Genomic DNA, 16,516 nt, shown 5'->3' with positions numbered 1-16,516 from the left:
AAGACAAAGTAAATTAAATATTACCAACATGCAAAGAGGAATGTAGGGCTGCCTAATGTTTAATGCAAGCAAGGAAAGTGAACAAATGATGTCTTTATACAAATGTACATCAGAGAGAATCCTGAATCCATGCCAAAGGAATGGTAAGGAAAGGCAGCAACTGAGCATGCCCACTCCAGCCTACAGTGTAAGCAAAGGCAGCGACTGAGCATGCCCACTCCAGCCTGCAGTGTAAGCAAAGGCAGCAACTGAGCATGCCCACGCCAGCCTGCAGTGTAAGCAAAGGCAGCAACTGAGCATGCCCACTCCAGCCTGCAGTGTAAGGGAACTCAGCAACCGAGCATGCCCACGCCAGCCTGCAGTGTAAGGGAACTCAGCAACTGAGCATGCCCACTCCAGCCTGCAGTGTAAGCAAAGGCAGCAACTGAGCATGCCCACTCCAGCCTGCATTCATTGGTCTCAAAGTAAACAAACACTTGCATAGAAACTGCAGAAAGCAAATTAGTGTGACACACTTCTCTTTCATTAAAACTGCTAACAGATTTTAAGATTCCCAGTGGTTTCTTTGGCTCCACATGGCCAGGCCTTTGGAGGCCACTCTGAACCTTCCAGACACATCCTGCAATCGTTAGTAGGGTTGTATAGTTTTAACAGGCGAGCCGGTGGTGCTGATCATTCAAATCCATCCTGCACACAAATGCTGCCCAAATCTCTGAATGTTCAGAGGAAGATATCAGATAGACATCCACATAAGTAAAGTGACACACCAAGAGTGGGCAGTTCAGGAGGCTTGAGCTTTCAGGAAATGAAATTGAAGACAGCAGAAGATGGGGTCCACAGAATGCTGGCATGGACACTTCACGCTTGGGGAAGTCCTCCTTCACCTAGGAGACAGTCTCCAGCTGGAGCATCACCTACTCCAAGGCCAGCAGGTGCCACTACAGCGTTGCTGCGCTGTGTCTTCGGGTGGGAGCACAGAGAGGCTGTGGTGGGTGGGTACGCTGAGGTCATGGCTGGAGCCTCATCCCAAGAGCCCGGGCATATGGTTAGAGGGTCAAGAGCTGAAAGGAAAGAGTCAGAAAACAAACCTGTTACAGACTGTGCACCAGGCCTGGGTCTCGTGTTCTAGGTTGTCTGTATTATTTGTAACAGAAAACAACTTAAAGTAGACAAATGGAAGACAGTTGTGTGTGTGTTCTTAGAGCTGAGCATGGCAGTAGATGTTCTTAAACCAGCACTCAGGAGGCGGAGGCTGGTGGGTCTGTGAGTTCTAGGACAACTCTGTCTACAGAGCAGGTTCCAGGACAGCTAGAGCTATGTAGAAAGACCCTGTCTCTAAACAAACAAACAAACTCAGATTGGCTTGTTTGTTGTTTGTTTTAAAGAGACGGCTTAGTGGGTAAAGGCACTTGCTATCATGCCTGCCCTTGTTGAGTTTTGGCAACTTTACCCAAGCTAGAGTGATCTTGTAAGATGAGCCACAACTGAGACATTGCCTCCATCAGTCTGCCTACAGGAAGGAGTCCTTTTTGTTGATTAACTAACGTGGGTAGGTCCCGTCCAGGAACGGGGAAGGCCAGGCCTGGGCTGCTCATCTGAGGTGTTTTAGAAAACAAACTGCAAGCTGTGTAGAACAAGCCAGTAAGCACCACTCCTCCATGGTCTGTGCTGCAGTTCCTGCCTCCAGGCTCTTACCCTGAGTTCCCTTCAGTCTTGGCTTCCCCTAGTCATAGGCTGTAATGTGGGAGCCAAAAACCCTGTCCTCCCCAAGTTGCTTTTGGTCATGGTGTTTCCTCACAACAATAGAAACCCTAACTAGAGAGTCCTGATCACCTGAGTGAAGGAACCAACTGCTACAAGTTGTCCTCTGGTGTCATATACATTCCATGACACATGAGTGCTCACACACATACATACACACAAAATATAAATAGAAAATGTTTGAGTTCATGTTTTAATACAACAGATATATTCAGCATTATAAAAGGGAGTGAAGAACCAATACGTTACTAAACGGAGCTAATGAAAGAGTACACATTGCATGATCCATATGTGTGACAAAGCCAGACTATGCAGACTGGTGGGAGAGAGCTACGTCAGCCTTTGCAAGGGCCAGGCAGTGGTACTAACACATAGGCACTTGGGAGACATAAGAAAGTTCTAAAATCAGACTATGGTAGTATTCATACAACTTTGTAAGTACATTAAAGGCATTTAATTGTACATTTTAAACTTGTTTCTAAAACTAAATATGTTGCACACAAATTTAAAAGCATGTTTTAAAAGAACTATCTTGATAATGATGTCTACAGTAAACCCAGGAGTGTTAATCTTTCAGGCTCCTAGTTTTTTAAAATCTCTTTTCTGCCAATTTAATCACTGAAAAATTACATTAAGCTGCAGGCACTGAGCTCTTTACTGTAATTTGGTAGTTAAGTGGTGTTCTTGGTCCTTGCATCTGTGTAGCACGCACAGTTACTGACTCCATTTTGACAAGTTCCATAAAAGAAAATATTAGCAAGTGGAAAACAAAACATAACTTGCTCTGGTTGAGCAAATGGCAGACACTGCGGTTAGGAAAGGCAAAGAAACATGCCTGCTGATGCTACCCGAGGATGGACACAGAGCAACCTACAGGGTGAGTGGAAAACCGGAATCCAAGCACTGCAGCCTAGATAAGAGTGAGAACACTAATAGTGAGCACCAGCACACACTGCAGCCTAGATAGAGTGAGAACACTAACAGTGAGCACCAGCACACACTGCAGCCTAGATAGAGTGAGGACACTAACAGTGAGCACCAGCACACACTGCAGCCTAGATAGAGTGAGGACACTAACAGTGAGCACCAGCACACACTGCAGCCTAGATAGAGTGAGGACACTAATAGTGAGCACCAGCACACACTGCAGCCTACATAAGAGTGAGGACACTAATAGTGAGCACCAGCACACACTACAGCCTAGATAGAGTGAGGACACTAATAGTGAGCACCAGCACACACTGCAGCCTAGATAGAGTGAGGACACTAATAGTGAGCACCAGCACACACTGCAGCCTAGATAGAGTGAGGACACTAATAGTGAGCACCAGCACACACTGCAGCCTAGATACAGTGAGAACACTAATAGTGAGCACCAGCACACACTGCAGCCTAGATAGAGTGAGGACACTAATAGTGAGCACCAGCACACACTGCAGCCTAGATAGAGTGAGGACACTAATAGTGAGCACCAGCACACACTGCAGCCCAGCAAAAAATGAGAGTGCGCTCTCTTGATCTCCGCTGAGTTATCAGGATGCTAAAAACTATCCAGTGCAAATTCTACCTGCTTTTCATACAGTGGAGCTCTATAATAGTGACCTTACTTTCCAGGCTAAAAGCTAGTGAAGTGGCTGGCCTGTGTACGCTGGGAACCAGAGAATTTATACACCCTGCAACTAAGGTGTTACAGACCCTGGGAACAGGGGGGCATTTGAAATCCGCATTCTTCATAGAAAAGCATTAATAGGTATTGGTACAGGAGGTCTGTGGCAGAAAAGGGAAAGAAAGAAAGAAAACCCTCACTGTTTTTTCTTGGACTTCAGTGGTGGTGATACCTGCCTTTGGCCCCTTTTTCAGGTCCTCAGGCCAAGGCACCTACATGTTTTCTAGTGTCTCCCCAGGGGACATTGCCTTTTGTTTGCAGAAAGTACTCTTCCCTGCTTTGTCCTGTCCTGTATATACTCTGGGTAAAAGGGGCGCTGGGAAGCGCAGAAAGGCTGCTGTACTCTGCATTTTCAGAGGCTGGATTTTTTTTTAATGGCTTTTATGGAGTAGTTTTAGAGTTTCAGGACAATTTAGCTGAGGGTACTGCAGGTTCCTGTGCAGTCCCGCCCTCGGCATCTACTCCTAAGTTTCCTCTTAATAACTTGATTTTGCTTTTGAGATGGTTTTACAATGTTAGCCCAGGCTGGTCTAGAACTCTGGATCTTCCTGGCTCCACCTCCTGCACACTGGGATCCAGGCATGCCGCATCCTGCCTGGATGAGCATCTTGAATTAGTGTTGTGTATTTGTTATTGTTGATAGCCCAGCATCGACACATTATCAACTGCACCTCAGAGTTTACACTGCGATACCTTCTCTCTACAGCACAGCATCACACAGAATAGTTTCACTACCATGAAGTTCTCGTCCACTACCTGTTTGCTTCTTCTCCCAGATACATGGCAACAGTGAACCTTTGCCTTTCCCAGTTAAAATTGTATGTCACAAAGCCATTTTATGCTGACCTCTGTCACCGTGCATTGATGGCTTCTTTTGTGTGTGTCTTTTATAGCTTACTAACTCATTACTTCTCATTACTAAAGTCTGTTGGCCTGTGCACACACATGGGCATGCAGACACAAATAGCTAGCAAGGAAGCTATGCTGACTAAATATTGAGTAGATGCAAGCTCAGATTTTAGAACAAATCTAGATGCAGGCCTGCACTGGACCCCAGAGACAGCCTTGCTTCGGCCGTGAGTGCCTACACCTTTAAATGGCCTTCTCCTCTGATTGCGTCTCTGCGTTCTTCAGTGCTCAAGGTCTTGGCATGTCTTCTTGGGCCCTGTGGGGCATTTGTTTTGCTTTTTGACTTCTTGCTGCCTCAGTTACCCGTAGAACTTGCTTGCCAAGATCCAAATGTTGTTTCTGTAAAGCCTGGTGTGAATAACACAAGGAACCTTTATAATCACCATTGTTATTTCACATTTATTACTGTGGGTAGTGCAGGCACAGAGGTCAGAGGACAGCTTGAAGGAGTGGCCTCTCACCTTCCACCATGCGCTTCAGGGTTCAAACCCAGGTTGGCAGGCCGGGCCTATGTTCTCTTCTGCGGATTGTGCTTTATAAAGCAGAAAGAAAGCAGCACTGCACTGTTCCCTTGGGGATCCTCAGGTGACTAGGAAATGTAAAGCTATTTCTACCCCAGTCTACGCGCATATATACACACACACAGAGCTGAGCAAGGGAAAATAAATAGCTTATGAAGAGAAAAATAGGAAAACTACTTGCTGTTTTACAGAAATGGGTCACTAGTGTATATCTTATTTCATGCTAGATTTGATCTTAGAAACTGAAGTGTTGGTTGCTAGTAATTAAAAATATAGATTTTGTTTGGTTTTTTTTTTTTTAAATAAAAATCACTTAACTCACAAATACCACAGTAAGGGGTTCAGGTGGCACTCAAGCATACACTTGTCCAGCCCCAAACTATGCATCTCCACAAGCTCTGTACAGTTAGAATAAAATATGTTTAATTGATTTTTTTTAAAAAACTCTGAAGTATTGCTTATCTTTAAAATGTAATCATGCACAAATCATGTTAAAGGGGTATGTGCTGTGAACCTAGCGTTTTCTTTTGTTTCTTTTAAAAGATGGTGAAAAGGCAGATATTTCTGTGAACATGTATGAAGATATCAACATTATCACTGGTGCACTTAAGCTGTACTTCAGGGATCTGCCCATCCCTGTCATCACATATGACGCCTACCCCAAGTTCATAGAGTCTGCCAGTAAGTACAACGCGAGTCCACACCTGACAAGCTGCCCCACCCTCCCCGCTAAGAAGTATCAATATATTTTAAAGTACATCCCTGCAGCTCTCTCCACAGTCTGTATCCGCAGGTGCTTACACTCTCGAACCCAGACTGTCTTCTACCTTCAGAAGCTTTGGTATTGTCCTGCTTTTCTAAAATAACCCCGCCTGTACTGTGCTGCTTGGACTTGGACCAACCGTTAGTAAGATAAATCAAAGGCCAAATCAAGACTTTGTCATGTTTGATTTAGTAAACATTCCTGTCCACTTGTTGTAAATGTGCCGAGCCTTGTGTTCATGGTTTCAGTACCTACCCCAGGTACCCAGACCGTCAGAGTTCACAGGTGAGCACTGGCCCATCCGTTTCACTTCCGGGACATGGCTTCACATCATCAAGGAGTTTGTTTTGTTTTGCTTTGTTTTCAGAATTGGGAAGCTAAACTCTGCCCTCACTACTCCTCCTCAGCCAAAGAAATGTTTGGTGTTGTTTGTTTGTTTTTATTCTAATTGAGAAGAAAATTGGTCATTTTCAAAATTTTATTTCTGTTTCAAAATGTGTAACTGTGATTCATATCTCACCCTTTAAAGAAGGGACATCGTATCAGATTCTAGGTGTTGGTGTCACTTTTTTTTTTTTTTAAGAAAAAACAGTCTATTCCTGTCATTTTGCTTCTGTCTTTAAAACCATATGCCATCTCCATCTTTAAATAATAATACCATTTTCTTAGTATCTCTGCCTTGCTTTTTGACTTTCTGTTCTGAATTTAGTTTCTCCTTTCCAGTGCTGGGTTTGGGGAGGAAGCCTAGAGAACTCACTTCAGAGACAGAAACTTAAATTTTCAAGCTTTATTTTCTGCATGCGAAGTGAGGTGGTCAGCTCAGAATCTGAACCTCATCCCACAAGGGGAAACCTCACTGCATATTTAAATGATAGAATCACAGAGCGAGGAGGAGCAGGGGGCTGCAGCGCTGTCTAATCATAAGGGGTTGACAAGGGAGGGTCCATCACTCAGGACAGGGGGAGGTCCCTGGGCCTGGGAACATGAACTTGTTTGACCCTGCAGGCAGGATGGAGAAGCTGTCTTTGAGATGTCTGGACTCAGACAGCCGTCCCCTTACAACAGAAGATGTTGAACTTTTGGGAAGTCCCCAGTTCCCCCTAGGACCTGAGTTCTTGGATTTAGTTTCTCTCTCTGGTTAAGTGGAGTCTGGAAACAACATGGTAGTACTTAGAATAAGGTTCTTTTGCTTGTTCCAACACCAGCTTTTGTTGACCCTGATGGTTAGTTTCTTAGACCTCTGAATTCTCCTGGGTCATTGAGAGAAATCTCTTTACAGTGTGAGAAAGCTTAATGATTAAACGTTAGAAAACAAAACCTGAGCCAGGCAGTGGTGGTCCACACCTTTAATCCCAGTACTCACAGAGGCAGGAGGATCTCTGTGAGTTTGAGGCCAGCCTGGTCTACGGAGCAAGTTTCAGGACAGCCAAGGCTACACAGAGAAACTCTGCCTTGGAAAAAAAATAAAGAAAAAGAAAGAGAGGGAGGGAGGGAGAGAAAGGGAGGAGAGAGAGAAGAGAAAGAGAAAGTTGGGAAGCATGGGTGCTTCCCTTGCTCTCTTCCATGGGACTTGCTTACTTCCATCTGTAAATGGCCGCAGCTCTGATCATGGAGATTGGCAGGGAGTCTGCAGGCAGGCCTCAGCTGATAGGCACCAGCCTAGAAAGCACGTCCCCTGTGAAGGGCTGCTCCCCTGGCTTGCCCAGCCCTGGAATGGCACTGACAGTAGCTAGATAGTTGGCTTTTTCCCGTTGCTGTCTTGCTTGGGTTTAGAATGAAACTTGGCTCTGTGTGAATGAGCCAAGACAGGACAGAGCAGTGACTCACGCACAACCTGGTTCTGAACCACACTCCCTACCTGGTAACACCCCCACCTCTTGTTAGAGTGTGGGCCCCACACTCTTATGACCTCACCTTCCTTCTTCACCCCACCTTCTACTGCTGAGGAAAACCTTTCTCTGTTTTTCTTCAAACCATGTTTCATTGCTGTGAGATTTATCTCAGAAGCCTTCCTGTCTGAAATCAGCAACCCCCACCCCTTATCTCCCAAATCAAGAGACAGGTAAAGGCCTTCTCCTATAATCCAAACTACCTTGGCCTCTCCCTGGGCCTCATGTGAGTATGTACACCGCCTGTCATAGTGTCCTTTCCCAGTATAGTCAGCATCTTGCGTTAGGTGTGTGGGTACAATTGCCCCTCAAACAGCAAGGAGGAAGGTCAGAGGCAGTTGCAGAGGCGTGCATGAGGTGCCTGCCATGAGTCGGGCCCTCAACTGGCCAAGGCCACATTGCTGGAGGTGGTCTGGCACTGCAGCTGGCTTGTCCTTCTCATCAGGACCCTTGCTCTCCCTCTGTACCCTGCTGAGCTTCTGCTGGAAGCAGCAGACATACAAAGGAGGAGGATGGAGGGGACACCCTTCGTGTGGTGGGCAGGGTTAGGTGGTACTTCCTAATCCAGTTAACTCTTGGCCTTTTAAAAACATCTCTTGGCTTCCACCCCGCAGAAATCTCTGGCATTACTTACCATGCTTTGACAACAGAAGTTATAGTTTACTTTAAAGTTTTTGCTCCAAAGCCAGTAGAGCTGTGCTGGTAACAGCCTTTCTAGAAGCCCCAATGTGACAGCTGACTTGAGACACTAGAATAGGACTTCTGTCCCTGGTGTAGGGAGCCAGGGCACCCCACCTCTTCAGGCTGCACAGCCTCTGTACAACTGAAATGGAATGCACTCCCCTGCAGTTTCCTCTAAGGTCTGAGTCGGCCCGCCCTTCCTCTTTGTTCTTGTCCCAGTGGAGACTCTTGCTCTAGAACAGAGGTGCAAGGCAAGTCTTGCTACAGGGTCTTTCATAAGCCAGCGATGTGAGCTCTCCCGGACCATGGTGGAAACCATGTGGGGAACTGCACCCAGCCCAGGGGACTGAGGACTGTCTTCCCAGAAGATCTTAGAAGGCAGCGTCATTGCACAGTGTGCAGCCATGGATGAGTCAGGGTTGTCTGTGCCCAGCAGGAAGAACTTTCTGGATTTTCCTCAGCTCTGTAGTTTGGTAATTCCTGTAGTTTAGGGAAGTTTCTCTCTCACACTGAGCTTCTCTATAGAGAATGAACAATACACACTCCAGAGGTACAGTTGGGGCTGATCTGCAGCTACTACGTATTCAAATGTTAAAATTGTTGCCACCTAAGGTCCTAACTTTCCTATGAGCAAATTCTCACGTATCCAAAATAACTGTGTGTGAACCTTGCCTCCCAAATTATCCCTGATTGGCTAGTGAAATTGCCTACAGCCTAGGCAGAGTAGAAGAAAGGTAGGCAGAGCAAAGGTTCAGGTGCATGGGTTGGGGGTGGGGGGGGCTGCAGAAGGACCAGGAGAACGAGAGAGGAAAGAGGAAGAAAGGAGCAGGTCGCCATGGTTACCATAACCGGGAGCATGTGGCCAAGAGCAGCTTGCTCTGAGGACTGGCTGGATGAAGCAGAAACAGCCCAAGTGGAGCATGTGCAAGTACTTATGGGGATTTTGGCTGGGAAGTGGATAAGACACCTTAGAGGGTTAATATCTGCCCAGCCCTCGTGTTTAAGGCTTATAAATCTAACAAGTTTCTGTGTCTTTTATTTATAAAATAATGGGTTAAGGAATAACTGCCACTTTATTAATTACCAGCATTAATTAACGTTAATAGAATAAGTAACTCATTTTGCATATGCCTTAATAAGTATATGAATCAATATTAAATATTAACATTGCACAACAGTGTACCTTCATCACACCTTGACCCAGGTCCAGAGTACTTGCTAGCCCTACAGAGCCCACACTTTTCAAGACCGTGTTCCCTGGTCCTTCTCCAGCCTTCAGCCATGCGTCCCCTTCCCTCCCATTCTGTTCCCGCCCCTGGGCCTCACTCCCATCCTAGGGCAGTGGCAGCCGTGGCAGGCGTGGCGTGGTCTCTTCACCGCACTGGCATCCCTTCAGGGCGTGGCGCTGCTTCCCGCAGGGCCTGCATTGTCCCTCCTTTAGGTAATGCTTGCTGACTATGTAAACTTGGAATTTCACATAAAGAAGCACAGACTTAATGTCATTAAATAAATAGTCCAAGGGATCAGATAGCTAGACTCTTTCCTTTAAATCCTTGTTTGGTTTGGGGTTGTATTTGTCTTTGTTTTTTGGTTTTTTGAGACTGTCTCACTGTGTAGCTATGGCTGTGCTGGACTCACTTTGTAGACCAGGCTGTCCTTGAACTCACAGGGATCTGCCAGTATCTGACTCCTGAGTGCTGGAATTAAAAGCATGTACCACTGCCCCATCCAGCTTAAAATCTTTGTCTGGGAATGCCCAGTAACTGTAGCTCACTGCTTCTGAAGACAGCCAGTCCACAGTTGATGGCCAGGTATGACAGTCACACAGCCTGCTGCGTGCAGAAGCCTGTTGACAGTGCTGTTGGCCTCACTCTCCTCCACATTGGGTGACAGCTGATAATGCCCAGTTCTTCTCTGCACACTTCCCATTTTTTTCTGTCTGTCTCTTAAGTTATGCTTTAATATTCTTGTGACCAAAGCGTTGCGTTCTCTAGAAAATTCAGTGGGCACGGGAGAGAAGGAGAGCTGCTGGTCAGTGTGGTGTCGGCTATCCAGTGCGTCTGAGCACGTGCCCGCCTGGTACCAGTTGGAAATCCGGGGTGCCTCTCTCTGCAGCAGCAGGGTCATCCAGGGCGCACATGCACTCGCGCACCTGAAGTCTCAGGCGGCGCTATCCCCAGAGCTCCTCCGCCTCTCCCAGTTGTCTGGGCCCCAACCTTGATCGTTTCTTATTCTCTTTTATATACACTCCCCACCAGGAAGTCATGTGAACCCTACCTTCAAATTATACTCAGGATAAAATGCTTTCTTCTTACTCACCACCTGCCAAATGATGCTGTGTCCCTCGGCTTTTGCACTAGTTACTGGAGTGACCTCTCTGCCATCATTCTGCCCTCTGTAGTGTGTGCCGTGTGTGGCAGCCAGAGGAAAGGGGACTATAGGAAACGAGAAGGATCATGGGTAACAGGCATCTGCCACCAGTGCTCAGAGCCTGAGTTTGAACTCCAGTACCCATGTGGTAAAAGAACTTAGCTCCACACAAGTGCCACAAGCACTCACATGCACATAAATACATGCATAAATGACTAACACATGTAAATGAGCATCAGGTTCGTAACCTTCATAACCTTTCCAGTTCTCTCTGCAAGGCATGAGAAAGGTGTTCTCCTCTCTGACTTCTCTTCTTGGTTCTCCGCAGCCACATCTGCTCCACTGCCCCCCCACCCCCAACCCCACCCCCGCAGTCTTATGGGCATGTTCCCCTTGGGGCCTTTACACAGCTCAACTGGGACCGTCTTTCTTCCTCATCTCATGCCTTCACTCCTCTGAGGCTCTACTCAAGAACTTTCCCTCACACTGAGGTTTTTCCTGACCTCCATTTTAAAATCCAGGCACTTAGCACTCGCATCCCTTGGACTGCCGCACAGGACCTGCCCTCTTTTGTGCCCTGTAGACTGACGCTGGCCTTGGTGTTTGCTGTCAGCCGCTCCAGGAGGAGCCAAGTTCCCCTGAGCCAGCACACCAGCGCTATCCAAAATGTCCCACTGTCTCAAGTTTCTTCTGGCCAAGATTAATTGTAGAAGTTAAGAAGAAAGCCTGCTTTTAATTTCCAAAACGTGCAGTTTCAAATTAGTTAGCCTATGCTAAGAGCTAGCTTTCTATAGTAAACAGAATTTCCTTCTCTTAACTCTAGAAATTAAATCATTTCAGACTCTGAGAAAATAGCTGTGTTATGAATAGATGCCCTTTTAAAGTCCCTAAGGTTCAGAGTTCATGCATTATCTGTGTGGCAAAAGGCAAAGAATGCTTTTTTTATTATAAAGAAGTGACCCAGGAGTTGAGGGAGCTTTGGACCAAAGCTGTAGAGCAGCCAAAGGTTCTTGAGTTAAACAGCTTCAGTCCCTGGTCATGGTCTGGGATCCTCGGGTCTGCTCTGTCACGCTCAAAGCTCAGCCTTTGCTCCACATGGGCCTTTACTGGACCCAATATGCATTGTCATTGAGCTGGGCTGCTTATTTGTGAGGGAGACCAGAGTTTCAGTCTTCTTCCCAGTATTTCAGGGCTACCATCGTGATTAGGATTCAGCAGTGTAAGGTCCTGCGTGGCTGGGATGAGAGCCAGCATATAAGGCACTCCTTGTAACCAGAGTGAGAACACGCTGGGGTGCTTTTTCAGAAGCACAGGGTTCCATCGGCTTCTGCTGTTTGTGTCTCAGGTGTGATTGACAGACAGAGCAGAATTTTTGTTTTGTTTTGTTTTTAAGGTTTATTTATTATTATGTATACAATGCTCTGTCTGCGTGTACATCTGCAGACTGGAAGAGGGCATCAAATCATATTATAGATGGTTGTGAGCCACCATGTGGTTGCTGGAAATTGAACTCAGGACCTCCAGAAACAGAGCACAGCTTTTAGGGAACCCACTGGTGCTGAGCCCTCAGGGAGATCTCAGATGTCCAGGTGGAGAGCGTCCCTTCATAGCACACTTCTTTGCAAGGTTCCCCCCCCCCCTCCTCCCAGGATCCTCCAGTGCATAGCGCACTTAGAATTGCTGCAGTGTGCTCTCTGAACATAGTCCTCTCAGACTATGGAGAGCAAGCCTGCTTTGAAGGGAGACTTCATTTTGTTATGTAGCACAAAGTATACTAAATATAACAAGCAAATGTTAGATGATACATTTCCTGGTTTAGAAAGAAAAAGGGCTGGCGTATGGCTCAGTGGTAGAGTGCTTGCCTAGTATTTGTGAGGCGTGGGTTCTGCCCATAAGACTGCAAAGAAAAACAATGACATTTAAAAAAGAAAAGAAGGGGGGAAACACCAGTAAGACTTTGCCAGGAGTCTCAGGGGCAGTGGGTGCCTTGCCTTGTATACTACAGAGGGATTTCCAAACACTCTGAGTAATAAGTATGGCTCTCATCCTATCATGTCTCAGATGAACCCACCGGAGTGTGTACGACTTTATCTGTGTATTTTCAAGTGTCTGGATTTGTTACAGTTGCACCCAAAATATCTAGTGTATCCATTTTCCTCAGTTGCCAGACCCTAAGACCCTAAAGTGAAAAGCAGCCCATTAAACTGTGTCTCTAAGATGGCCCTGGACAGATGATTTTTGGCTGTGAGAAATCATTCCCACTCACTTTACTAAAGCATCACAGAAGAGTGTTCATGAGCATGCACATGAGCTTCCTGCTAGAACATCTTTCCTTGCTGTTGTAGAAATTATGGACCCTGATGAGCAACTGGAGACCCTTCACGAAGCACTGAGACTGCTGCCCCCTGCCCACTGCGAGACTCTCCGGTACCTCATGGCGCATCTAAAGAGGCAAGTTGTAGCTTGTATCTTACCGCTGAATTATAATCAAACTTCAAGAATAAACTTAGGCAAAAGGTAAAAGAAAGGACACGTTCTATTGAGTGAATGCGTAGGTGCATAGCAACATTGTCTTGTGAGAAAATGTGCTAGTTAGGAAAGGATGCTAAAAATACTGTGCACCGCAGTACCACATGCCAACCTCGTTCTGACATCCATGCCTTGCAGCCCTAGGGTCTGTTTGTAAGTGTGCTAGCACTCTGCAGACATTGGTGAACATCTTGTGGGAGGTGAAAGGGCTACTGCTGTCAGCTTGTGAGACAACTCACTTCTCTCAGCTTATTGCTCCAAGTAAGCACTTGAGGTGTGGTGATAGGATTTTAGATTTTTAACTACTGTTACCAACACTGGAAAATGGCACAAAAAGTGATGGAGTAGGAAGGAATGTTTTCAGCTAGAGTTGTAAGCTGTGATGTGATTGTGATGAAACAAAATTTTCAGTTGTATGACGTCAGTGGATTTAGGGCCTCAAACTCTAAACCAATTAGAAACAAAAATTGTATATGCCCCAAAGCATGTATCATCCAAAGCCACTCACAAATACCTGTGCTGCCCCTTTTTCTTTCTTTCTTTCTTTCTTTCTTTCTTTCTTTCTTTCTTTCTTTTTTTCTTCCTTCCTTTCTTTTTTCTCTTTCTTTCTTTCTTCCTTCCTTTCTCTCTCTCTCTCTCTCTCTCTCTCTCTCTCTCTCTCTCTCTCTCTCTCTCCCTCTCTCTCTCTCCCTTTCTCTCTCTCTCCCTCTTCCTTCTTTTCTTTGGCTTTTGAGGCAATGTCTTGCTATGTAACCATAGCTGACGTGTAACTTACTACATGCCACCTCCAACTGGCAAAGATCTGCCTGCCTCTGGAATTAAAGGTGCGAGGCACCACACCCAGCCCTTTCCCACTTTAAAGGCACCCACGGTGAGTTCAAACTTGCTTTGAGTATGCTCACCACTAGCACCACTTGTAAATTAAAGCTTGCTTCATGTTTGGTTTTAATTAAGGCTTCTGCAATAAAGAGACAGACCCTGACCTCTCTGAACTGTGAGCCACTCTGCCCTGCTCTCCCAGCTGCTCTCCTAGACACTCAGATTTCACTTTGCCCAACGGGAGCCAGAGAGCCAAGGGAAAGGGAAGGCACACGTCCTGCCCCCCTCTTCCTCCTTTTTGGAAATGTGTCTGGCCAAGGGGATCCACAAACGTCTGAACCCACACAGTCCAGATGTGAGCTCCAGCAGTTACCAGCACTTTAAATTCTTTATCAGCATGACCTACTTCAAAAGAAATTGCATCTCTTAACATTTCCGAGAAGCACAGCATAAGTTGGGAGAGCTGGTCAGTGGACACAGAGCTTGACTGTGGCAGACTTGATGACGAGCCCCCTGCATCATGTGAGTCATCTGTTTCGCTTGTGTTTTTCAGAGTGACCCTTCATGAGAAGGAGAATCTGATGAGCGCTGAGAACCTTGGCATCGTGTTTGGTCCCACCCTCATGAGGTCCCCGGAGCTAGACCCTATGGCTGCCCTCAACGACATTCGCTATCAGAGACTGGTGGTGGAACTGCTTATCAAGAATGAAGACATTTTATTTTAGAGTTTTGATTTGAGAAAAGAAATGGTTTACAGATGAAGGATTGTTTTCTAGTAATTTAATTAGCTTTGTTAGCTGAATTGTTTCTTGGTTAGAGGTTTGGCCAAATACCCAGATTCAAATGAAGGAACTTCCTGTCTTTTCCGTAGCACCGCTCCGCAGTCCTTGTAAAACAGTGACCACACACTTTCCAGTCCTGGTAATCCTGGGCGTTTATCCTATTAAGAGAAACTCAAGCTACTGCATGATTACCCCTGTTTGGTGAGGAAACCCCACATCGAGAAATCACAGACCTGTGCCTGCACCGCCTCTCTGTCCTGGGTTGTCTGTCCCAGCATGCTTCCCAGAGTATACTGTCATGACTTTGCTTTTGGGGTCCATGCCATCGGTTTCTGATGCTTGCACATGCTCACACACACATATAAGCAGCGCCCTGGCTGTTGCACCATCACTGTACCATATGCCAGCTCCACAACGGCTCCTTCCCAGCGTCTTCCTTCTCTCTGACATAGTGCTTTCTCTTCAGCAAAAGCAAGACGTGTTTGCAGATCTGTCACTTCAGCTAAGCTACCCTATCAATAAAAACGCACCACACACCATTTTCTGTTAAATTATTGGTTTTCAGCTGTAAATTTATATTTTTACCTGGCATGCAGTTATTAATTTATTAAATTTGGCTTTTAGAAATCAAAAACATCTATAGGTTTTTTTCTTACTGTGCGGAGAATAGTTAGAAAATTGTGTTTGACGTTTATTTAACACCCATTACTTCCCCCCTCCCTGCCTGTTTCTCACTAAGCTACTGTGGTAATCTGAAGCCACAGAGCACCAACCCCCGGTCCCTGGATTGACTTTTTTCTTCTTCTGTTACCCTGGGAGGAATCTGTAACATTTTCTCCACGTAGGGCACAGCTTTCCTCTAGAGTCATAAGGTGAGGAGGGCTGAGTGAAAGGGTGGCCTCTCCTGAACCCCTCCCCGGCTTGTCTGGATCAGCTAGGGTCTCATGATGCTGCAGCATACCATGGAGATGAAGGGACAGGCAGCTTGCCAGGCACAGAGGAGGTGTGCACTGGATGCCAGGAGCCTGAGATCTGTGTCCGGGACTGCCACCAGTCAGCCTATGGCTTTGAGCAGATGACCAAACAAGAGTCTTGTTCTGCCTCTTGGGCTTTTAGATGTGCATCCACCTAGAACTGAAGTTCCATCCTGATTTAAACAAGAAAAACAAAACTTGTGTGGTACTTACACCAGTAATCCCAGGATGTGGGAGGAGGAAGTGGGAGGATCCAGCTCAGGGCCAGTACATGACAAACAAACAAACACTGAGTGGAACAGCTGAGCACAGCATCATACTATGGTCCTAACTACGGGGGAGCGGGGCCTGGAAGAGGTGAAGGAGGAGAAACACTGGAGATCCAAGGGTTCAAGACCAGCCTAGGCAGCACGGGGAAACTGACTCAGAATGAAATACATTTCTGGCCTATCAGAAGGGGAGCTGACGGAAATGCATGGCTTTCCTAACTCCACTTCCTCCCTAGGCTGCCGTGGGCACCTGGGAAGCTGCAGTTTGCACTGTTTACATTGAGGAATATTCCATCGCAGCTGTCTTTAACCAGTGTCCTGTGAGAAGTGTCACCACACTGAGCATATCGAGCAGAGCACACAGATTGATTAAGTACAGAGATTTGGTATAATAAGTCATCTTCAGAGTGGAAGTGAATCACAGGGCGGGGGCCACTCCAGAGTAGAGCGCTTGCCCAGCATGTGCAGAGGATTTCAACACCTACACTGGGGAAAACATGTTAAATTGCAGCCATGAAGCTCATCCACAGTCAAGTGCACATCTCATAGATGAGCACCTCCTATTTAAGGGGGAAAGTTACAC

The 16,516-nt window shown here is 46.3% G+C and overlaps 1 protein-coding gene across 4 annotated transcripts in view; it reads left to right on the top strand.

Annotated features, from left to right (window-relative positions):
• CHN1 (chimerin 1) overlaps positions 1 to 15,324 on the top strand; it is a 147,786-nt gene extending 132,462 nt beyond the window's left edge. For all 4 annotated transcript variants that reach the window (XM_084797678.1, XM_084797679.1, XM_084797680.1 and 1 more), the window contains 3 exons: positions 5,401 to 5,538; positions 12,906 to 13,011; positions 14,462 to 15,324. In XM_084797678.1, the coding sequence (XP_084653804.1) occupies positions 5,401 to 5,538; positions 12,906 to 13,011; positions 14,462 to 14,633 (416 nt within the window). In that variant the 3' untranslated portion in view covers positions 14,634 to 15,324. The remainder of the gene's footprint in view (positions 1 to 5,400; positions 5,539 to 12,905; positions 13,012 to 14,461) is intronic.
• Positions 15,325 to 16,516: the final 1,192 nt, after the last annotated feature.

Source organism: Acomys minous, assembly GCF_964271855.1.
Source record: "Acomys minous genome assembly, chromosome: 10".
NCBI lineage: Eukaryota > Metazoa > Chordata > Mammalia > Rodentia > Muridae > Acomys > Acomys minous.
This window is presented reverse-complemented; position numbering and strand designations above follow the sequence as displayed.